Source organism: Lepisosteus oculatus, chromosome 2 (genome assembly GCF_040954835.1).
Source record: "Lepisosteus oculatus isolate fLepOcu1 chromosome 2, fLepOcu1.hap2, whole genome shotgun sequence".
NCBI lineage: Eukaryota > Metazoa > Chordata > Actinopteri > Semionotiformes > Lepisosteidae > Lepisosteus > Lepisosteus oculatus.
The window spans coordinates 76,193,774-76,218,928 of record NC_090697.1 but is presented as its reverse complement, the minus strand read 5'-3'; the positions used below and the strand labels follow the sequence as shown (position 1 = coordinate 76,218,928).

General features: G+C 50.3%; 1 protein-coding gene across 3 annotated transcripts in view; it reads right to left on the bottom strand.

Moving 5' to 3' along the window:
* The window catches only part of plxna3 (plexin A3), a 136,831-nt gene that overhangs the window by 32,665 nt on the left and 79,011 nt on the right, over nt 1-25,155 (bottom strand). For all 3 annotated transcript variants that reach the window (XM_069184100.1, XM_069184106.1, XM_069184110.1), the window contains exons 10-11: nt 10,766-10,966; nt 731-827 (exon numbers count right to left, since the gene is read on the bottom strand). In XM_069184100.1, coding sequence (XP_069040201.1) covers nt 731-827; nt 10,766-10,966 — 298 coding nt within the window. The remainder of the gene's footprint in view (nt 1-730; nt 828-10,765; nt 10,967-25,155) is intronic.

Here is a 25,155-nt window from a genome sequence, read left to right as displayed (position 1 = left end):
AAACTGTCACAGATTTTGGAGCCTCTGCTGTACATTGGATTACCTGCTTTAATCTAAAATAATTAGCAAATGACTAAAATCAGTAGAGAAGAGCTTTGCTGCATGTGGACGCCGCAATATAACCTAGACTTCAATCGTTAGAATGATCCTGCCAATTATTAACTATATAATTGAGGAGCAGACTATGGTCGCGGGTTCGAGCCTAGGGTCATGTCACTAGGCAACTTTGACTGGATTTCCCCAAGCAGAGTCGCCCAGCTATGGGGTAAGAGTACCCTAGAGACTAGGCGAGGATGGGTTGACTAGAGCACTCTCAGCTCTCTGCAACACAGCGCCTCCTGTGGCCTCCTAGGTGATTGCAAGCATGCAATCTCCTCCAATCAGCTCTGAGCAGGGGGCGGTGCTCCCTGTGATGTGTTAAATGATGATTGGCTGGAAGGTGGATGGTGGGCAGGGTGGAGGAGTCTGCCCACACCTCTTTACTCTCCCGTGTGCGGCGACAGGATTTTTACCTGCGAGCCGAAATGTGAAAAACACACCAACAGGTATGCAAACCCAGGAGAGGAGTGAGGGAGGTGGAGATGAAAAATAACCGGTCATTCAAAAGCTTTTTAAAATAAAAAAGTCCGCAGCAGAGGGTCTATGGGAACACCCAGACACCACCACATGCTCAAGGGCTCCCCTTTTACACAGCGGCCCCACAGAAGACGAGCAGCCGAAGGCTCCCTACCTTTCATGGAAGCTGGCTTGTCGATGAAGAAGTCTCCGTCCCACACCACCGAGAAGTCCACCGGCAGGTCGCCCAGCTCGTCTCCCTCGTACCAGTACTGCAGACACACGGGGCAACAAGACTGTTGAGGGCACATCTCAGCCACATATCGTCACCTACGGTCAGTTCCTGTCAGACCACTCTGCAGCCATAATGAAGAAGCATCGGAAATCAAGCATTGTTGTCTGCCGCTGTCATCATGTAAGCAATATTCCAACAATCCAGCGAACGGATTTTAAACAAAAGGATTTGCTCTTTGATGCCCTACAGACTGAATCTGCCGGGTGTGGGGAGACATAAAGGCGTTATTGTAAATCCTCTCATCCTGGATCTTCTGAGCACCATGGTTGGGAGCAGGGGGGTTCATGTGACACCAACATCTGTACCCCATTGTCTTGTGGTCCCAATATCTGAATGCAACTGCCTTGTAGCACTAGGGTCTGCCTGCAGGGTGAGAATTGTTTCAGCAGCGTGTGGGGTCTGTTGGGGGCTGTTCCTGTCTTGGGGGGCTGTCCTTGTCCTGGGGGGGCTCTGATATGGCATGGAGCAGAAACCTGGAGAACATGCCACACTGCACCCTATTCAGTAAATGTGGGGTCCAATGAAGTCTTCTGGGACTCAGCTTGAATGAGGAACCCTGCTCTGGCGAGCTGCTGTTCTTGCTGTCCATCAGAAAGCTCCCATATGCTGAGCAGATACAGCTGTGCCATGAAGCTGTGATTCACCCTTGATCAAAACTACAAATGACATCTTTGCACATTCAAAGCAAATACGCGCCATTCATTAGATCATCGATCCTCCCTCCTGCAGAACCTGGGAGTCAACAGGTTTTCCTCCCAGCCGAGCTCTTAATGGTTTAATTGAACGAGCTATTGACTTAATTATCACCATTCACACGTTTCCTGTAAGTCCTGCAGGGCAGGGACACCGGGATCAGTGATGAGGACTTCCAGACAGATACCGTGCGTAGATCACAGCCCGACTCGGACATCTGCGAAGAGCCGTGGCAGAGTTCGAGCTGCCCAGCTGTCGGCTGCCCCTGTGGAACAGGGCTTGCGCTGGTCTGCCCACGCGGGTGGGAGAGGGGTGATGCTTTAGCGTTTTAATTAGCATCCATACTTGGAGCACTTAGCAACGCATCCTCAGGAGAGCAGCGCCGATCAGACCCCATCGATCGCCAAGGCAAAACACTTAAGGCTGCTGGGAGAAGGGGGAAGGTTCACAACAGAATCAGTACAGGCTGAGCTAAGAGAGCGACCCTCTGCAAGCTGACAAATCACCCTGGCTAATAGATTAGCTATCAGGCAAAGACCCCTCCCACACTTCTTTAAATCCAGACTGAAAACCTATTACTTCAGCCTAGCCTACTCACACCTCACATCATAGCTCGTTGCAAGCATGGCTCCTGGTGCTGCTGTACATGCCATTGTGTGTCTCTGTGTTGGCCCGCCAGGTAGACACATCTGTTCTGACCAAACTATCCTATTCTCCTCCCCACATGTTGGATGCTGCATCACTGCCACGGATCCAAGAAGGACACCGCACAAACTGCCATCATTTAGAAGGATTTGCTGGTCTACAGAGAACTGCAGGGAGTACAGGCACACAGAAGGACATGATGGAAGACGTAATACTCCACATTTTGTACTTGTTTAGAATTGTATAATGTTAGCATGCCCAGAAGGGTTGGGCAGCCAGTTGACCTTGGACTCCTAGAGGTTTTTTTTTCTCCTTACAGGAGTTTTTGGTTCCTCTCCTCCGTTGTCTTCTGGTCTTTTTCTCTTTCTGTATTGTAACATCATGTACTGTCACACAGCTTTGTTAAGGACCTTGGGGCAAGCTTGTTCTGAAAGGCGCTATATAAAACACATTGAATTGAGTTGAACTTCTGCACTGGGAGGAGGGAGACCAGGTCGATCTGAATTTGTTTGTGTCCGCTGGATTAACACTCATCCCCCCGCTCCTCCATTTGAAAACCAAAGGACACAAAAAGAAACCAAACGAAAACGACACATGGCATTGATGAAGGGTTTATATCTCCAGCCCTCGAGGGCCACAGGGTCCTCTGTGCTTCAACCCTCCTCCGATCTTAATTAACCTAATTGTTTGAATAAAAGGTTCAATCAGCTGTTTTTCGGTCTTAATCAGTTGCTAATTGGAAAGTACCTGTGAAACCAGCAGGAATCTGCCAAGATTACGCCAATCTATAAATCAGATGAGAGAGCTAATGTTGCTAATTACAGAGCCATCAGTATCTTACTCATTCTTTCAGAAGAGCTGGAAAACAACGCTCGGCTTTTTGAACATGAAGAATCCCAGAATCTCTCATCAGAAAAACACCGCTTGGCTTTCGCACAAACAGATCTGCCTCTCCAGCCGCAGGGCTGCCAACTGAACATGCATTAACTGCGCTCAGTGACAATTCAATGACAGATGCTGCCTTCATGGATCTCTGCAAAGCCTTTGATTACATTAGTCACAGTCTCCTCGTAAATAAACGACAGCCTTTTGCCATCTGCATGGCCACAATTACCATCTTATATGGGCAGCAGAACCTAAGTTCTTAGAGCGAGTGAGCATCGCAGCCCAAAGTGAGGTAAAGTCCCCTGTGAGGGGGAGTGCCACAGGGCTCCATACTAGGACCTTTCCTCCTCTTCCTTCTGTACTGCCATCTACACCTTACAGCCCTCCACTGGTGGATTAACTCAGGCCTAGCACTGCTCTCAGTTCTGTTGGGCGTTGGTTACATTCATCTGGTTTCCCGCTAAACACTGGAAAGAATGAATGGTTGCATTCTACTGTATATCTCCATGTTAGCGTTCCAGGCCTCCAGTAGCCCTAAACATCCATGAACCAAATTCAACGGCTCATCCTTTGACGTCCTCTAGTCTGTAACCTTTCTTCCGATTCCCCCTTCACTTATTTGGGACTCCCTGCCCAGGTTTCCAGATCCCTCTAGTCCAGACGTCAGTCAAAACTCACAATACACCCCAACGAGGAATACACCACTGCAGGCATCGACAAGGACTCATCAGAAATGCATTTCAGCACAAATTCAAATACGCAGCCACGAGTGGTCATTTCTCTCCGTGCATTTTCCTGCATATGTTTTGTCTTTGTACTTTCTTGTGCATTCTTGTGACCTTTCCCCAACTCCTTTTAACCTCAAAACAGCCTGGGGCCTTTCCCAGCTCCTGTGGTCTCAACTGGTACACTGTGATCTCTGTCACCTCTAGTCCAGCTGCTGAGCTACTGAGCTCCACTCATCTGCCAGCCCCTCTTTCAGACCCCATCCACCCACTGCACACCCCGCAACCCCTCCTCCTCATTCTCCTGACCTCCCAGTGGCCTGGGAATCACATCAGGGCCAGGAATGCCCATTCCATGAGATCCCATTATTCAATTTGCCAATAAAGGCCACTGCATTAGTCTCTTACAGGAGAGAGTGGAGAGCTCCATCAAAAAATATTCCAGCAAAGCTCAGACCATTTCAAAGCACTGCAGGACTCAATGACATTACAACGCCAACTACACCCCAGTCAGAGACAGACAAACACCTGATCTATACACACTATCACACTGCTCTGATAACACTGTCACTCGTCTACATGCTTGGAGCACACTCACTGTGGGTCAGTACGCCTAGCTGGGGCCACTGCTTCTCCAGACAAACAGGAGAGATGAAGATGCCAGCCTGCTCCTTCACAACCAGCTCCAGGTCATCAGTATGTCTTTGGACACCAGCAAAGCAACCAAACTGGATGGCAGTGCAGTGCCTGAAGTGAGTGTTGGGCCTTGGACTGATAGAAATGCAGAGGGATCTCAAAAAGAAAAGTTCATGGAACAGAGGAGGTGGTAATTCAGGGTGAGGAGGAGGCAGTTTTCCGGAGATTAGTGCTTGTTTTTTTAAAGAGAGATTGCTCTGTGCATACAGATACAATGGGGCTTATCTCAGAGTTTTGGCTCGATCCTTCTTAGCTCCAGGCTAGAGCAAAAACTGAGAGAGTGTCACAGGCATAGTGATCGCGGTTTCCACCTCCCCACGGACTTATCCGCTCAAAAAAACTGAGGAAGAAGGAGGAGGAGGATGTAAAGAAATGGCAGCGGACGTAAACGATATCGGTGTCATTTTTCATCCACCTTGAAAGCGACATTTTGTCTGGGAGAAGAGCTGCCCACACACATCGATAATTTTGGCATGGCGTGAAAGTTCATCATCATCTGTTCTCATAGATTTCTGGGGAATGTGACAACTCCGAGCACCTCCACTGGGAAGGAATTCACCTTGTAAGGAGCTGTGGCTGTGTGGAAGCAGAAAAGACAGATGGACTCATACTACTGGAATTGACGTGTTTGGGATTTTTCCAAGTTAAACCGAAGCACTCCTCACCTATTACTGCTCCAACTTCTCAATGCAAAAAACAAAATGTCAAATCCCTCAGCCCGATTTCAGGTTTCAGAATACAAAGCCAGTGGGATAACAATGAGCTGCTCACAGCTCTTGTTTCACTGTACTTCAGCCTCCTGACCTCCAGGTGGTCAACCTCCCCCTACCTCATAATCCTGATCTTTAGGCAGTCAACCCCTCCAAGCCCCCCTCACCCCCAGGCGGTCCACCCCCTCCTCATCCTCCTCTCCCCCAGGCGGTCCATCCCCTCCTCATCATTCTACTGACCTCCAGGTGGTCAAAGTCCCTCATAATTCTACCAACCTCCAGGCATATGATCCCACCTGTGTTCTCTTGACCACCAGGTGGTCCACTCCCCCTGTCCTCCTGACCTCCAGGTGATCCTTTCCCAGCATGAAGCACTCAGTCAGTCCCCTGAATATTTCTGTTAAAGCACAGCAGCCTAAAACGCACACACTGCCCACACGCTGTGGCAAAGTGGTTTAATTGGACATTACTTATCAACCTACAGAACCCATCTGTAGAGCAGCAGTGCTCTCGATCAGCCCATACCAAGGGCATACAGACCACGTTGTTGTCACATGTTCGCCTGCGTCTTTCAGTCGGGTGTTTTTGTAACATCCAAATCCTGACGACAGCACTCAGGTTTCATTTTGTAAATATATTTTTTCCTTAGTGGTCTTTCGCCAATTATGTCTTATAAACACCTGGCACTTTGTAAAGTGTGTCTGTTGTATCTTTGACCCTTATAGACAAATCTTTTATTTGATCCGATTAATTATTAAGGGCTCTTCATCACTGAGGGCTAGTCGGTTGTTATTCCAGACGGATTTCTTCGTTGCACTAAGTGAATGTCAATCTTCATTAATCGACCCTTCTAATGCGACCTGAAAGTTACTCATCAGGAATGGTTTGTAAATGTTTCAGCAATTTAAAGAAACAATGGCTTGTATAGGATTTCAAGCTCTGACATGGGTCTTCTTTTTAAAATGTTCACTTTGCAACTACAAACACACCCCTGTGTGCTTCTTAAACGTGAAAAGATGCCTTCCTGTTTCAGACTAGTTTTGACATACAGGAATATATTCATAGTTCCATAGTCTTGACTAACAGAAAAGTGTTCAGGTCAACTACTAAATCATTAGGTACTACATAATATTACATGGCACCAACAGGGTAGTATTGTAAGATTATTTTTGGTAATTTGACTAATGCTTTAATGCAGAGTGTCTTCCGTCTGTGTCATTTTGCACAGTTGGGCATTTTATTGCAGTAATATAAGCAATGTGCCTCACTCAACAGTACAACATTAGTGCTCCACCCAGGATTCGAACCCACAACCTCTTCATGCCCCTAAACACTACTGTACATCCAGCTAATATGTATCTGTATCTACTAGCGTAATGCTTGGGGTTTAAGGGTATGTCCTTCACTGACCAGCTTCTTGCACAGAGAAGACTGTGAGGGGACCTCATTCACGTTTTGAAAAACCTATGAAGGCTTTGCGAAACTCTACCCAGAAGGTTTCTTCAGAATGAAACAAGAACCAGAGGGCACAAGAGACAACTCTGAATATGCACTTAAAAGTGAGGCACTTCTCTACCCAAAGGGTTGTGGGTGTCTGGAACCCAGGTTTCCTTTAGGAAAAAGCTGGAAGAGATCCTGGGATCAATTAGCTACTAACTATCAAATGGGCTGGATTTTTCAAATGGCTTCTCGGGCTTGTAACCTTTCGTCTGCAGTTAATAGTCATGCTTTTTAGACCAATTTCAGGAGGGAAACAAATATCCCAGCAGGAATACAGACACCCTGTTGTCTTCACCAGGAATTTTCTCCATGCATTTGGGTGAGGGATGAGTCACTGTCAAAGACTGGGAACAAATCAAAGGTTTACAATACTCATGCGAGATCCACATATGACAGAGGTAGAATAAACACACAACATGCATTTACACACACACATATATATATATAATGTGTAATGCGAGGCTGAAAAGTTGATTTCAAAACAGCTTAGATGAGCAATGTTGTCTGCTCTGCTTTCCCAACATACAAAACGCCTCATTGTCTTGATGAGATTTGCCAGGCAGGGGGGGGGGTGCCATGGGGGGGTACTATAACCTCTTTTCACTGGGAGAGAAAGTTCAGGACTTGGTCAGTGTTCAACAGTCCTGTGTTGCCTCGGCAACGCCAAGGGGGGCCGGTAGTTAAGGGCCCAGCTGTGCTTAGCAACACTTACGTCCGTCAGACAATTTGAAAAATTGTTTCCATTTATTTATTTTTTTATTTCATTTTTTGGGCCCAAATCTAGAAAGCCTTTCGCTTCAGGTCACCCCACCTCATCGTGCTATTAATAGCAACAATTATGATGACGAGGATGAGAGGAGTAACAGAAATGGTGACGATAATCTCCTAGATCGAGGTCTGGGGCTTTTTGATTTCCTCCACACGGAGGCCTGGGAATTATCACTTAACGTCCTGTTCTGTAAGGCGGGGGTGCCGTATGTCCCTGGCCCCCAGCAGGCGCCCCGTTATTCAAGTCCTGGGCATTTCGCTGATGTGTGCAGTAACCGTTCCAGAGCTGTCAAGAAGACAGAAAGAGGAGGAAAGAACATGCGCGCACACACACACTCACACGCCTTGGAAACTCAAAGGGGTCGTAGGATTTTGACAGGATTAAGGTGCACACAATCCTGCCTTTTGGCATACTTGGCAAATCAAGGCCTTGTCAGATACGCCGCATCAGACAAAAGCTGACGCGGGTGCTTCCCGGGCACATGCCCTGTTGCCCGCTCCCTGCCTGCAGCAGACCGGCACCGCTCAGACGAACCGCAGAGCGGAACGGGGAGGGGGGGGTCTCCGCCGTCTGAGCATTCGGGCTCATCGGTTTACACAGCTGCCCGACAGGGGGCGCCCTGGCCCTCACCCCATAGCTGGGGAGCGGGGGACACTCCCCTGGGCCCTTCGGCACCCAGGAAGCGGCGCTTTAAAAGGGACACCAGGCCCAGGAGCGGACTGACAGATCGGCTCAGCTGGCCTGTGATGGGTAGACTGGGGGCAGAGAGAGGGGACTCAAGTCCGGAGCGAGGAGACAGGCAGGCCACAGCCTCTGTGACGGAACAGAGCAGGACACGTGGGCAGAGAGATGGAGAGACACAGGGTGATAGAAAGGCAAGCAGGCACAGCAAGATACAGAGATAGACAGGCACAGGTACCGACACAAAGGTTGTAGAAAAGGGCAGACTAAGAACAACAAACACAACAGCTTCTCCGTTAACTTCTTAAGATCCAGAGGAGGGGCTGACTGCTTGCCGAGCTGCACATTCAAGGCTGTAGCCTGTCGGGCCAGGTCCGGACTGCCTCGAATGCAAAAGCTGAAGCAGGCAAGTCAGGGGAACAACCGACTCAGCCCTCACTGACCCTCCCCAGGCTCAGTCACCTGGCTGCACACACACCGCTGGAATCTGGAATGGAGGTGGACCGGCGTGCTAATGACAGTATTGATCGATCCCCACTGTGCTGCGATATTAGACGCTGGGGACCACAGGCAGGAGTTCCCTGGGCTGGGGGGGTGTAATTTGCAGTGAGTCTCGTCTCACAGCAGATTAATATTTAAGAGAGATTCATCTTGTGCCCGTGGACAAGAGACAAGAGCGTGGGGAGACAGGCAAGGAGGGATGAAACTCTCCTTCTCCTGCATGTCACAAGTAATCAGACTGCCCATTAATCTGAGCATCTCCCAGAGAGAGAGAGGATAGGGGCTGCAGGCAGAGCACTGCACAGACCCCACTTCAGGCTCGAGGGCTCTTATGGGCTACAAGAGGCGAAGAGCTCATGAAAGAGAGCTGAGCTCAGAAGCTGCAAGTGCATGTGACTGCTTGTCAATGTCTTCATGATACAGTACAGGATACACAACATGGGGAGGCGACAAGAAAGGCAAACAAAATGTGAGGATATATAGTTAAAAGTATAAAATACAAAACATTCCCCAGCATAAGGGAACACTCTGCGCTGACAGGCGGAAGGAACAGAACCGTTTTGGTGTTGTACAGAGAAAGCTGAGGAGGGACGTGACACAAATCTTGCAAATCCTGAAAGGCACCGCGAACCGTGAAACGGCAACCAGAGGACGCAAGCGGAAACTGGAGGCGCATCTTTACACAAAGGGCGGTGGGAGTGTGGAACAAAGCTGCCCAGCCATGCTGCTGAAGCAGATAGCCGGCAGCTCCCTTCAGGGAAAAGCTGGCTGAGATCTCGGGGTGGAGTGCACCGGCCCAGGTGGGGTGAATGCCCTCCTCACGTCTGTACCCGTTCTTACTCTCCCTCGGTACCTCAGAGGGAATTCGGGTCTGTTTTCAAGAACGTTTGAGTTTTCTAAGGCCCACGTCTCTCTGACTGCGAGTGACGCCCAGGCGTGTCTGAGGGAAGGAGAGAGAGTGAGAGAGTGTGGACGGAAGAGTGGCCTGGAGCCCTGATGAACACATCACTGCAGACTGACAGGCCTCCGAAATGAGGGCCACGTGCAGCCTGGAGGCGACTTCAGAAAGAGTGACAATCGACCCGCCCAGATCACTGGAGGACAAACACGACCCCCATGATTAAATTGGTCACGGGACATTAATTGCCTTAAAAGACAGGGGGCCAACGGGTGGCCTCTGACCCTGGAAGGTCAAAGGGCAAAAGGGGACACACTCCATTGTAGAAACAGATCAGACACTCGTTTCCAACCTGCCACCACCCCTCCCCCCACTCCACCCCACCCCATTCTCTTTCGCTGCATCGCATTAACCAAATCAGGCCCCACTTCCTGTGGTCTGCTAATTGTTTTACAAGATTCCCCAGGGTAACCGTGACAACCAGATGGGGAAACATGAGGCCGCCGTCTGTAAGGTCAATGAGAGAGACGGGGCGAGACAGCAGTTCAGATCACAAAACGGCTCAAGCTTCAGTTGCGTTCCTTTTAGGTTCTTTTTGTAGTTTTTTTTTTTTTCAATTCATGGACACTAGACTCCACAAAAGGCACCCCCCTCCTGATTTTCTCCAAAAAGCTCTCTCGGGTGGGTGAAAAATTTGCCCATTTTTGCACTTCTGAAAAGTACCTCCTTCTAAAAACGCTCCACATTGTGAAACACTCAAGCAAGCAAGATGACCTGGTATCCACCCCAGCCTGTATCAACAGTGATGACACCCTCCCACAGTTCACTCCCACCCCAAGGTCCAAGGGGTTAGACCTGCAAGGGCATCAAGAAGCCTGTGATTTAAACTGAAAAAGTGCTATTTTTAATTGTTGTAGATTTGTGCCTTCAATGCACTGCTAAAATGTGTTGAAATTCAAACCGGTTTCAATATCCCTGCTAATGGAACTGTGCATGACATCAGTGGCTGGACTCCGAAGAGCCAGACATCGTCTCTTTCATCTCGACTGCAAGCAAAGCCCGGACTCTGCACCCTGAGAGCCACCCCCCCCCCTCGCGCCCTGCGCTCGGACTCCGCCTGCAGCCTGCTGCACGGCTCTGCTTGACGTTATCTCTGGGTCAGCACGACACACTCATTCACAGGCCCACACCGGCCGCGAACCCGCGCCTCACCGAGGTATTCTGGCACTGGATGCAGGAGCTGTTGAAGCGCACGGCGGGCACGCGCTGGACCTTGCCCTGGATGCTGAAGACGCACTCGTAGTTCTTCTGGCCAGACTGGGGCTGGGGCAGGTTGCGAGCGCGGAGAGTGATCGGCCGCACCATCCCTGCCGGGACCAGTATGTCGTTCGTCGGGAGGATTTGCGGGCATCCCTGAAGGGAAGAGCGGGAGATGGGGAGGAGAAAAAGGGAAAAAGAATCACTGCTTTGTCCAGCCATTAACCCACGCATTCACTGAGGCAGTGGGATAATGTGTGCTCATGCTGTCAACCCCATCCGCACAGAAGGATGACATCATACTCATAGCACAGAAGTATTGCATCACTCTCATCCGCACAGAAGGATGACATCATACTCATAGCATAGAAGTATTGCATTACTCTCATCTGCACAGAAGGATGACATCATACTCATAGCATAGAAGTATTGCATTACTCTCATCTGCACAGAAGGATGACATCATACTCAAAGCGCAGAAGTATTGCATTACTCTCATCTGCACAGAAGGATGGCATCATACTCATAGTGCAGAAGTATTGCATCACTCTCATCCAGACGGAAGGATGACATCATACTTATAGCGCAGAAGTATTACATCGTGCTCGTAGCACAGACATATTTCATTTCTCATCCGGACAGAAGGATGACATCAGTCATAGCACAGAAATATTACATCACTCTCATTGCACAGAAGTATTACACCACTGTCATCTCAGACAGTGTGGGCACGTCTAGGACCTCCTGCTCTTCATCAAGGGCATCACCAGCTCTGGAGGTGCAACGCCCAGATAACAAAATAAGAGAAAATACGATGCGAGCGTGCCAGAGTCACAAAGGGGTGCTCCGCTGACGAGCAGATTGATTTGTCGGCACTCTCGTGCAGGTGCTTTCTCAGGGGCATCAACACCAAGCTAGGGCTCCCTGAGGATTGCCTGGCATTTCGGCCCTTTTGAAAAGCTATTGTCTCGGCGGAAGAGCCGCGTCACAGTCCCCACCGCCAATGGAAGACCAGCAGCAGCTCCCAGGAGCCAGTGCAACAGGTGGGACACCCTGCAGGCACCTCTCCACTGCCCTCCACTGCGCTGTAAAGGATATTTAGTGTGATCTGTTATCTCTTTAACACTGAAAGAATAATCAGGGAGGCTGTAAAAGCAATTTGCCAGTCAAGAACTAATAAATCACTGCGCAAGCCTTAGCAGGAATGAAGTCTCTCCATTTTTTTTCACTTCTCTGCGGACACAACTGTCATGTTAACAATGATGCAACTGCACGGCCTCTTCTGTAATAAATCTTATCGGGTGGCACCTAATTTGTATGGTGTTGGTATTCAGAAGAGGCACTAAATCACTTTTTCATATTCGGTATCTGAAAAGAGCATCGGGCGCACTTGGGGCGCGTCCGTCAGCTTTATGAATCTGCATTGTAAATCGCCGGAGTCTCCTGTCAGTCAATTAAAAAGGCGAGGCTGTCGCCACCAGGAGGAGGATATTAATACGCCGTCGGATCCCTGCTGACATCAGAGAGGCTGACTGGAAGTACTGTCTACCAGCATGTCTGCTGCCGTGGTCCATAGCTGCCACAAACCCTGAGCTGCTTCAGGCTTGGCAGCAGAGAAACACAAACCACGGGGCACAAGTGGAAGCGCATTGAAAACCCAGACCAGGAGCCACGCCTGTACACAAAGGCTTGTGGGAGCGTGGAACAAGCCGCCCAGCCACGTTGTCGAAGCCGAAACCCTTGCTTCTTTCAAGAGATGGCTGGATGAGATCTTCGAAGCAGGACTACGGGACCCCTTCTTTACTCAAAGGGCGGCAGGGGTGTGGAACAAGCTGCCCAACCGGTACCCTGGCTTGTTTCAAGACACAGGAGGATGAGTTCCTGGGATCAGTCACCTGCGAATTAACAGGCCACGAGGGGAGAATGGCTCCTCTGGTTTGTAAACCGTTATCGTGCTCTTACGTCTTGCAGTCTGCAGTCCGTCTTGACTCAGTCACTGACAGCTGTGTCATACTGAAAGCCTGCTGTCCCTCCAGCTATCTGGGACTAGAGCTACCCCTGCCTCCCGCAGTCAGTAGTCCGAACATGCCCACTCCCCTCTCGGCTGTCACGCAGCGCAGGAGTTTAAACACTTCCGAATCAAATATGAACAGCATCAAGAGCTTTGCTTAGCTCTGCAGCAAACAGTCTGAATGATCTGAGCGGTTTCTGCAGTAATTAGAACTGCCACTGACACGCATTCCCCTTTGGCAACACCAGGCATCTCCCGCTAGAAATGAGACTTACTTGGATTAAGGGTACTAAAGGGGTAAAAAGCGATTCGTTTCCTGTTATTTTAATAAAAAGCAGATAATTTTAAACAAGGGTTTCACTTCAAAGCTGCTTACATGCTACCGTTTCCCATGAATCCAGCAGTTTTTCAGAGAATTGCTTTCATGTGAAGAAAAAACCAAGCCTGAAATAAAAGCGTGCTTCGTTTGTAATAAAGGGTCAGCTAATGGAAGACAATTACCCAGTCTAAAGAAACCATCCATCCACATGGGCAAACTAGGCTGTTCTAACTCATTTATCTGCTCATCAGCTTTCCACTGTGCCATGAAAAAAAGAAGAAAAACAAACACTCTCCTCAAACTGACGTCTGTTTGCTCTGCTCAGAAATCCCCCATCTCCTGGGATGAGAAATGACCCAGAACTGCAATATCTGTCCTGTCTCCTCTGCAGAGCTCCTGCGAAGACACGACATCCCTGGTCCCACAGTCCCCTGAAGCCCAAGTCACGTCAACAAGCCCCTCCAGACTTCAGGAAAGCGACACCCCTTTTCTTTCGGTAAGCCAGATAACTCTGCACAGTCAGCGCTGTTTTCACAAGAGTGGAGAAATGTCCATTTCCAGAGGCAGAAAATATACTGTAGCACAAAAGCCTGATCCAGAAAGAGTTATAAATCATAAAAAAGGGCTGAATAATAACTGATAAGTTAAGAATGACCTTAAGGCACATTTTGATGCAATATTAAAAAAATAAATGTGTGGATCTCAGCAGGTGCATGCCAGTTCCCTCACTCACAGTACCTTAAAGATGAACCCTCAGTAGGGTATGATAAGACAGGGCATTTTTCTTAGACGTATATCAAGAATCTTAGATGCATAAAAGAATAGGGCCAAATTAAAAAGTTTGCAGAAAAGAGGCTATTCGCACTTGGATGGCTGTTAGAAACTTCCATCCATCCATTTTCAAACCACTTTATCCCACACAGGGTCACAGAGGAGCCGGAGCCTCTCCCAGCAGGCAACAGGCACAAGGCAGGGTCCAGCCTGGATGGGCCACCTGTCCATCACAGGGCACGGACAGACACACAAGGGCCAGTTTTCCCAGGAGCCAATTCAAACTACAAGCCTGTCTTTGGACGGTGATGAAATAGGAAACCACAGCTGCTCGGAACTTATTACACAGAACAATCTCACACGTGACCCGAGAGAGAGAGAGAGAGAGATATCTTCCAACAGTGCGCCTGGGCTGTGGGCTCCAGACAACAACGGCCCAGCTCCTCTCCAGCCTTCACTGCTCCGTCCCGCACTCCACTTCCGGTCCAGAGCCCTGGGTTCACTGCCGGGTCTGGGAGAGTCCTCTCGGCCGGCTGTGTCGATACTTTTAAAGATTCTGAGTCCCCGAGTCAAATCCCTACTGCGACTGCCCTGTGGGCATCGGAGGCCGATGACGCGCCGCGGTGACAGGACTTGACCGAGGGCCACTTCGTGGAGAAGGTGTTGCACGACTGTCTTGCAACAGTTGCCCGTGAAGACTGAGCTACTGTACACCTAGAAGTGCGACATGGGATACGTGGCCGTGCCTGTGGAACCGCCTCGCGCTTGACGGGGGTTCCAGCACAGCTCCTCACCAAGCCAGTTTGGCTCACACCCGATCACTTCCTCTGCGGCCGAGGCGGCTGTCGCTAGGCCTGCTGAAGCGGTGGCCTTCAGGGCGCTGTCCGGCCCACAACGACTCTTCGCCACCTGTCTGCGGCGGCCCCGCTTTCGTCACCCGCGCGTCGGGGTTCCTTTCCGACGGCCCCCACACTGGCCCCGGCGGAGCCGACCCGAGCTGCTGAAAACCCTCCAGCGCAGAGTCGGGAGACAAGGCACGGCCCCCCGGTGTTGACTCCCCGGATGATCTGGCACTGGTGTGGCCTGATTCTCTGTCTGTGTTTTAATGCCTGCGAGTCTGTTCCTGTGCACGTGTGTCTGCATGCACGCGCGCTCCACCATGATCATTTTCCTTAATGGGAGTCAATTTGATCTAATTCCACACAATACCTCCATAATGCACCCAGACGAAGGGAGGAAGCCCTCTCCCGTCGAGCTCCGATGTCTGGGCTCGTTCGGACTTTGATTGCACTCGTTTTCAGCGTTCACAGCGTCTGGATGCCGGAGAAATTAATAGACACCCCCCCCCCCCCCATCCCTGGCTAAACCCCCAGCACATCTCTCCCTCGCTCGTTTTCAGTAACGAGCTGTAATTAGTTGCAGGGCAAGAGTGAGACAAGCGCCGGATAAACGGTTCGAATTCGACTTTGAAGAGGAAGATAAGCGGACAGTTGGGGGAGCCGGCAGATTGAATTTCACTTTCTCCACTCACACCACAGAGCAAGACGGCAGATCCCACTCCCCTGCTTTTAATTACACTGAAAATAACCCGAAAATCTGCTGCTGCTTCCGCCTTGGTGAAATATTGAAATGCATGACCTACATACAGAAATGAAATGCAATTCGGAGTTCTCTGAACACCTTCCAAACTGTTCCCGATTCCCCGACGGAACTGCAGTTGCACAAGCTGACGTCTGTAACGCCGCTCCTGCTCACAGGGAATTGTGGGACCCCTGAGCAAGACTGGCCGGTTATGCGGTCCAGACCGAGTTTCACACAGCTGCCCGCTGTCTCTCCGGTTGCTGCGCTGGCCAGCAGGCAGGCCTGAGTGCAGTCTCCGGCTCTGAGCCCTGGCCCTGGCCCTGCTGTGTGTGGTACCGCTAACGAAGTAGTCTTACTCCGAGCTTTTCCAAGAACCCTCCAACGCTGATTAGCACCCCATTAAGAGAGCCTTGGCAGTTTATGGCCTGTCGACAGCATTTCCATTAACCTTATCGCCGGTGAGCCGCGCGGATCCCGGCTCTCAAACAGCGAAGCACTTCACTCTGTTGAGACATTAAAAGGCACGGCCTCCAGTGTGCACACAGAGTGCCACTCTCACCAGCCTGTCAGTGTTTCCCAGAGCAGCCAGGAAAATTGGCAACATTAGCAGTTGCTTACATGTACACTTTCTTCCCAAATCCCATTTACTGCCTACACGCACTCGAAACCATGAAGCCTGTTGTGCGCTGATTGATGTCATCCTCAAAATCTCCAGGCCTCCGCACTGCTGCAGCCACATACCCTTAGCAAGCTCTTCCTCTCGTCCTCTTTATCCTTTTTAAGAATTTATTCTTTCTTCTTCTTTTCACTTAATGGCTCAGTCCTGTAACGCTGAACACACTGCAGCCCAGCCCTGTAACCCCCAGCTCCTGGACACACTGCATCCGAGTCCTCTAACACTGAGACACTGAACACACTGCGGCCCAGCCCTGTAACCCTCAGCTCCTGAACTCGTTGCGGCCCAGCCCTGTAACACTGAGACACTGAACACACTGTAACCCAGTCCTATAACACTGAGACACTGAACACACTGCGGCCCAACCCTGTAACCCCCAGCTCCTGGACACACTGCATCCGAGTCCCGTAACACTGAGACACTGAACACACTGCGGCCCAGCCCTGTAACCCTCAGCTCCTGAACTCGTTGCGGCCCAGCGCTGTAACACTGAGACACTGAACACACTGTAACCCAGTCCTATAACACTGAGACACTGAACACACTGCGGCCCAGCCCTGTAACCCCCAGCTCCTGAACACACTGCACCTGAGTCCTATAACACTGAGACACTGAACACACTGCACCTGAGTCCTGTAACACTGAGAAATTGAACACCGTCTCTCTTGTTGGGAAGGAGATGGATACGACATGAGAGCATCAGGCCCTTGGATCCACTAGATACTCACTACCAAAAGACTTCCCTCCTCCTGACTACGGCCTTGATGTTCTCCCAACGTCCCCAGGAACACTTCCTCACGGAAACGTGCCGCCATCCTAACGCGATGCAATGACTTTCCTCCCGCACGCTTTCCCCATTCACGAGCCCTCTCATTGTGCCTTCCCCTCGGCTTCATGCTGTCGGGGGCGAGGCGCACATCAGGCCCCGCTGGGCGAGCGATGAGCCGCGAGCAGCCGCAGATGGAGCTCGAGCTTGGACAGCGCGGCTCTCGCTGGCGCCCCCCCCCGATCGCTCTGGAAACCGTCCGCCCGCAGGTGACGATGCACATCGGCCTGCCCGTCCGCTGGCGTCCCTGCACACAGGTCCCCCCCCATCACCAACAGGCTGTACAGGGGAGAGCTGCTCTCCTCCGTGGAAAAGAGGGAAATGAACGCCCGGACTGCACTCCGCCATCGACCCCAGGACTGGGAGCTGCAGTGCCAAGAGACAGGCATCTCATCCTGGAGCCAAGCCGAGCTTCGCTTCTGGTGATCAGGACAGCATTCAGTTTGTGTAACTATCTGCAGGGCAGGTCTAAGCAGCCCCCCGCCCCCTCTAGTGTAGACTGTAACCCAGGGGTGCTGAAACAGTATACCCTGCCCCCTCACCCCTCCGAAGTTGGATGAGAGCATCCCTTATGCTCCAGGCTGGGACAACACTAGACTTCTTTGACTTAGGAGACTGGCTCAGCCCCCTCCCCCCAGGCCTGCAGGATGCTGGCTCATGACCTCCAGGGCTACCGTGCCTCTGTCACTCACCCTACTATTAATTACTGATTGGGTTCCCATGCAGACAAGGGGGTCGAGGGGAGGCTTTGATGTCAATGCTCTTTGGGGGGGAAAAAAAACAACAAACATCCTCTTTGTTCTCCAGCTGGATGTCAATTCTCCTGCGACCTCCCAGAATGCAGTGCGGTGACCCCTACAGCAGCGCCGGGCACACTGCTGTGTGGCCACTCCGCACAACGCTTTGTGTGAGGGGTGGCACCATTGTGCTCGCTACGGCACAGCGCAACAGCACAGTTTTATTACCGCATTCTAGGTTCTGGTTTACAGCAGGCTTTTTATACAGGACGACCCTTCCTGTCCTTATAAAAAGGCCTATTTGAGTTGAGCTCCTAAATGCAAACAGTTAAACCTGATTATAACGAATAGCTTTCTCTTGAGCTGAATGAAGAAAACATTTTAAAAACCAGACAAAACTAATTAAACAGGGACCTGCCCGAGCAGTATAATGTGGTAGCAAATATCTCCGTATAAGGAGATATAGCTTGGCATAGTACAGCTATTTGCTCTCTTGCACCCAATTTATAATGGTTACTTGCACAGTCATGCATCTCTAATGCTTTCAAAACCATTGATTACCAAATCATTTTGAAAAGGTTGTGTACTACTAATCTTGTTATGAATGTCTTTACATGGGGTGAAACCCTATTACTAACAGAACCGCACAGAGTGTGTAAGATCTGACAGAGATGTTGCAAAGAGAGTTCTGTATGGGGTCCTGGTCCTTTCTCCATTTCCCTTAGCAATACTGCTGAGGCAACAGGCGACTCTCACATCCATCTCTACACTGACATCACACTTAAGTGGACCCACCTTGTCATCAGTAACGACCAATCTGCAGCTTACTTTTGACAAAATTCAGCAGGCTGAAAAATACGTCCATGGCTTGCATTATTTTTATTGAACTCTGCTCCCTTAACAACGATCACACTTTTACTTTAAGGTCAAGATGAAGCAAGTCGAGGTCTATAACTATCTAGGCACCTGGCTGGAAAGCCCTCTAACTTTCAAAACGCACATTGATAATATTAGAACAAATCAATGCAGACTTGTTTTTCCTAATCACAGCCGGTCTTGTCAGACGCTGCTCCAGGTGAACACTAGTCCCAATGTCTCGACTCCCCATCCTGAACTCCAGTGATGTTGCGTACAGGGTGGACTCTTGACACTGCTCTTGGGAATCGCTCTGGCACAGGGCTGACCGCTGGCGCCCCTCCCACACTCATCGGGGCGATCTGCATTCTTTGATTGGCCAGCCCACTCCACGCACCACACCTCGCTGCGCCAAATCAATTAACAGGTTTTAATCAGGATATCACCTTCCTCTTTTCATAATCCACTGCACTTAGCTTACAATTGAAGATGCAGAGCTTTTATCATCAGACTGCGCCTCCCAGGAGTGCTGATTTTAGGCACAAATCATTTCCGTTCGCCTCTGCCAGCGACTGGAACAATCCGCAGAGCGCGCTGGAGCTGTCCACCCTCGTATCTGAGGGCGTTCCGCCGCTGTGATTAAATCACTCCTGCCTGACACCCGGCCTCGTTAACACTGTCACGCCGTGTTCCGTTCTGTGTATTGACGGTTCTTTTCTCTCTTTCGGTTAGCCGGCTCTGCAGCAGTGGTGCGAACCTGCTGGCCAGGTCATCCTAGTAAACGAGAATCCGATCTGAACTCATCTGCTTCAACAAGGGAACAATATTAATGCTCTGGCACAGGTAGCTGTAGGTTTAACGGAATGGATTCAGAAGCTGTCAGAGGGATGGCTTCTTGAACGCACAGTGAAGTTCCAGGATATGATTACAACACAATTCTATTAAGGTGGAGGCCACAATCCTGCAGGTTCTTTCAATCAGCAGCTGGAGAGCTCTGAAAAGCATTAAACTGGGCCCTCAGCTCAATTAGATCACTGAGGACAGAGTGGACTGGGAAACCTGCGGACACTAAGGCCCAGGAGCTGCGCAGCTCTCAGTCCAGCTGACGAGACTTTATTCTAAAACGTTAGAGTGACAATTTCTAATGCCAGCTGTGAGATAGAGCAACGACCTTGAGGGCATGGAGGAGAGTGTGGACACCCGGCATATGAGCCACTATCGAATCCTGTCACCCCGTCAGCCTTCAGATGCAGAGCTGGCTTGTTCCAATCCTCTCCTATCTGAAGCAGAACACAAGTGAGGCGGATGGCTCTGGGGCGCTCAGCACTGCTGAGCCAGAGGCCCTGGAGCGGCCCCCTCCGGCCTGCGGACGAGCCCGGCCCGCGCCAGGACCATTGAAGTCGGGGTTACAGAAGATGCCTTGCCCCGGGTAACAAGCGTGCGCCCTCCTTCACTGCGAGCAAAGCGCTGCCAAGTCACCACGGCGCGCTTTCGGAGGACCGGCGGCGCACACAGGCCCAGCTCCGAGTCTGTCCAAGACAAAGCCTGAAAGAACAGACTTCAGGGACATCCCATAGACTCTCGTGCCATTTTTACCACTGCACATAGAATGCAAGTCGACCCAAAACAAAGAGTTCAGGCAAGTTTAGATTTAAAAGAAGGTGGCATTTGGTTTTTATACTGTATAGTCACACATGTCATAGGGATGTGCCTATGTAGTCTGTTTGTCTAGAGTTACTACGTTGACACTGACACAGAATTTGGGCGCATACTGGTAGTAATACACATGGCTCCCGCAAAACATATACTGTACACACATTCATAAATGTAATTAAGAGTTCTGTATTCAATCTTAAAAACAGAACCAGTCGGAGGACTTGGCTGCTAGCTAAGCAGCTGATGACTGCTTCCAGGACTCAGCACGTGTGCCTCCCTGATCAAAACTGTTACTTGCTAGGTGTGAATCTGACTGAAGGGAAAAGCGCTGTAACTTTCATTTGGAAAGAGCGCAACGCTGTGTTTGAAACCGAGTGCTTTCGCAGCACAAACCGTGCAACAATGCTCAGCGGTGTTTTCTTTTGTTCTGACAAGGCTTTAGGAAACGGGGGGCCTTGGGAATCGCAGTCAGCGGCCCCAAGAACTAATCAGAGATAATAGAGAGAACAAACAAAGGACTACATCTCCCAGGGTACAGCACTCGCTGCACTCCAGCTGTGCTCTGCAGTGCTTTCCCTGCAATAACCCGGTTCTCTGTCTAGATGTTAAACACTTGGAACACGACCGACCGCAGCCTCGTCTGTGAATGTCCTTGCCTCTGGGCGCCCTGAAGCCCGGGCCCAGCCAGAAGACAGCCTCACCTGCCCAGACGTAACCTGATGACACGTCCAATCACTGTCAGACCCCCCCCCCCAGGCAGACGGCCCTGTCTTCTTTCAGCTTCTGCTCCACCGGCTCCGACAGGGGGATGGGATGGGGCGGGCGCGGGAGACCAGGAGAGAGAGACGGCCCTGCTCCCGCCGAGCAGCCCTCCGGTATCAACACTGGCTCCCTCCCGCCCTAGTCACTCCATTTTTTCGCTGAGTAATTCATTTTTCGGGGCTGATAAGGAGATTGTCAGCTCCGCGGACTAGGCTGGGGGTTGGAGAGCTCGGCGCACAGCGGCATCACCGCGCCGCTGGCACTGTCTGATAAGCCGCGATAAGACATCTCTTTGATGTTCAGTTAAGTGTAAAATTAAAATGTGTGAAGAGCCGACGGGTTTGAGCGGCAGAAAAGTGGAAAGAGTAGATTTTGCTTTGCTTTTTCTTCTCTGTTTTTTTCCCCTTTAACATGATCCACCTTGGCAACCTGTTACTCCTTATTTCTCTCTTTCCCAGGAATGAAAGGAAGCCAATCGATCTCACAGATGATTGAGGTGCTCACTGCCAAAAGCCCTGCGGCCTCCTGCTCTCCTGTATTTCTCCGTTTCGCATATTCACTCATCCTGCCTTTGGTAGTATTTTTTTTATCTACTTATGACGGAAAGGAACATTATCTCTTGCCGTTTCACAGAGCTGGAGGGGGCATCACTGTCTAACACTTCTGATTCCGCGTTTAAGTGTGAATAAAAAAATAGGACCTGAACGTCTGGTCCTCTCTCTCTCTGCACTGTGAAACAGCAAGTGATAATTAACATTCACTCCCATAATTCACAGCCTTGGCATACTCTGAAAATACACTGTAAACCTGGATGATATATCTATTACAGGTACGAATATGAAGTACGTTGGTGTTCTGTCTATTCTAGTATCCCTTCCCAGAGTTTACCTACAGCAGGTCCTCATTAGCTGACCAAACATGGCATAATGTGCCATTTCCTCACACCCAAAGAATATTGTGTTTCCTTTCTTCTCTTTCCAGCATGGAGCAAACCTTTGCTTGTTCCATAATGAGCCCTCTGCTCCAGTAACGCTGGAGAGTGCTGTGATTGGATAGGACCTCGTTAATATTCATACCCACAGACCCCTGCTCTTCAAGAACGACCAAGACCCTGGGCAATAAGATTACATTCCTTAAATCTGGGCACCAGTTACCGAGCAGCTCAACTAGCAAATGTGTCAGTCATTCAGCAGCAATCGATAAACCAGAAGAAGTGCTCAACTGCAAAGCCAGATGTCAGGCCCGTCATTGCCCCCTCTGGTCAAAGATGAATGTCCGAATGGTTAAGGGGTGACCACACTCTTCCGCGGGCCTCTGTTAAACAACTGCCCTGCTTGTGGTCAGCCTTAGCATTGTTCCTTCCCCAGCCAGAGCCTCTATTTATAACTCGTTCTAAACCCTCGGCGTAGTGCAGCACCTCAACTGCGTCACCTTCAACAGCGAACCGGAGGCCCGAAGCAGCAGTACAAACGTCAGAGCTGACGCTTCCCAGAGCGAGAAGAGGATGCGCTTCTTTACGCCAAGAGGTGTGGGGGAAGGGAGCAAACTACCCAACTGACTCACTGCGGTTCTCAAGATCAAGGAGATTTAAGGAGCTTGATGTTTTGTGATAATTTTGGAAGATGCAGTATGAAGAAAGAACATTTAATTATAATTATGAATAATGGGTAGATATCACATCCACAAAACAAAATGGCTCATTGCTGCTCACTCTTTTAATGTTTATGAGGTGGAAATTCAACACTATTTAAACTCCATCAGAAACATGAAAAATACGAAGCTGAGAAGGACAAGTGATGCATGTGAAACTCTGCACTTATTGTTCTGAGGTTCTTTTGTTCACATTTCTTTCCTGGGGTAGTTTCTCCTTGTGATATATGATGTTTTGGTGAAAAAAGGAACAGTTGGATGAAATTCTGGGAGCTGCTTGCGACAAGATGGGGGAAAAAAGGGGGACGAGCTTTTGGGGGTTTTAAAGAAACATTGGAGGTGGGTAAAATAACATAAAAATTAATAATTCCACCTGGAGAAAGGAAATCTGGAAAAACAATGTGTGTATACAGATGCTGAGTGCATTTTCCTCAGGGAATCTGGGGTATTTTGCTACCGGATCGAAATCGGTGTGCTCCGAGCACCCTGCCTGCTCCTGGGATCACCCCGATCCACATCCCTGATAGCCCCCTTCCCAGGGAGCCAGCCAGCTCCGCACACAAAGACGGATCAGCGCAGGTTCCCGTTTGCCCGTCTCGGGAGAAGCTCGCAGTTGAAAGTCGGAGAGTGACTCAGAACTCCTCCGCAAGGCGATCTGGGACTTGTGACGGCGGAGAGAAAACTAGGTCTGTACCCCACAAAGCACTTCTCTTCGAAGCTGAGATCTTTGTAAAACAAAATATTAAAACAACACACACACACCATCACTAGCAGCACTTTACCCAAAGCTGATCAAAGAACTCCAACCCTCAAATCTTTTTTACAAGTATGTGAAACTTTTGCCGCCTGTTTTTCTCATTTTTTTCGGTTTGTTCTGCTAGGCTTTAACAAGGTTTGGGGGCTTTACGCTTCAAAGTGTTCCGAATTACAGGATGAAAATCTCAAGGGCAACCGATTACAACCTTTTTCTCCAAGAGCAAGGATTCTGATAGAAGAATAGATGCTGAACAATATGCTGCAGTTCAATGTGCAACTATGCAGGGGAACCAGACCTTCATTGTCTAAATCTGATCGTTTTTTGCATCGATGGGAATTGGGAGCTGTTACCTAACTTGTGTTTTTTTTATACATGGGGTTTTCAAACCTGCGTGCACACTGGCCAGTGTTCTGTAAACAGTGTCTGACCTGTCCACTCTGCACCCCATCCACCTCCTGACCCCACCCAATAAAACACGTAGTCACATCAGGGCTCTCCAGCTGGCACGCACCAGGAGCTGTGCACAATTCGTCCGAGGAGAAATAAAACCAGCAGCTACAGACAATGAGATAAAACAGAGCTCAGCCCCGATTTTAACCTTCTCTGCTGCCCTCGGCCATGGAGCTGGTCTGGGCTCAGTGGAGTGCGAAATCGATGCGTGTTCGCCGAGACAGGAGAGGGAGGGAGAAAGAGAGCGAGAAAGGATAAGACGCACAGCGCCGGTTTATGGGCATAACCCCCCCCCGACCCCGACCCCAGGAAACAGAAATGCGCTGCACATCACTGTGGGCTGTTTCGAATTCATTTTCTAACTGCATGAGCCAGACACGGGCCAGCGGCGCAGAGAAAGAGACCAGACAGGGACAGAGAGAGAGAGCGCTGTTCCTGAAATGATTCCACCTGCTGCAGAGAGGGACGATCATCAGACATGACCACAGCGAGAATAATCACATCCGCAAGAAAGCCACTTCTTCCCTAACTGAGGATATCAGCTTAAACACACTGCTAGAGAACCCAACTACCTCCGTATATAAATCCATCATTTATGTATGATCTATGTCAGAGCAAATCTAATATCCTGGAGACTTAATGGCTAAGGTTAGAATTAATTAATTGGCTCTGCAGGTAGCTCCTCTGACACGCCCACCTTCCAGCCATTCATCTGCTGACATGTCACGGGCAGCACCGCCCCCTGCTGGAGGGTCAATGCTGACTGGAGGAGAGGCATGCCAATCACCCAAAGCCCTGCAAGCCTACAAGAGCCCAGGAGCCCAAAAGGGTGTCTGAGGGCTGGGAAAGGTCTGGTTGGCTAATCCCCACCCTGCCTTCCACAGCTCTCAGACAACAGAGCGCCACCGCTCGGGGCTAGTGCCAGGGCCCAGGCTCGAACCCGTGATCATGGTGCCGACACTGGCTGAGAGTGTTGGAGACAGAGCCCCCGTAAAGTCGGTCCTCGCCTCTAAAGCAAAGAGGCAGCAGCTGCTGCTGAGCGAGTCCTTTAAGAACAGGCGGAGCTGGGGTCGCCAGTCAATGGCAGGATTGTCCCAGAGGCAGGGAACAGAGACACCAGTGTGCGAGGCTTGGCTGGAGCTGGGAGCGCCCGGACGACCTCGAGTTCAGCGAGTCATGACCGGGGTCTTCGCTGGCCCCGGGGCAGAGAGCGCTCTCCCGCAGCCCCAGGCCGGTGCCACATTAACACAGCTTGACTCTCACATGACCAAGCAGCCGGCTCCGCGGGGGGGGG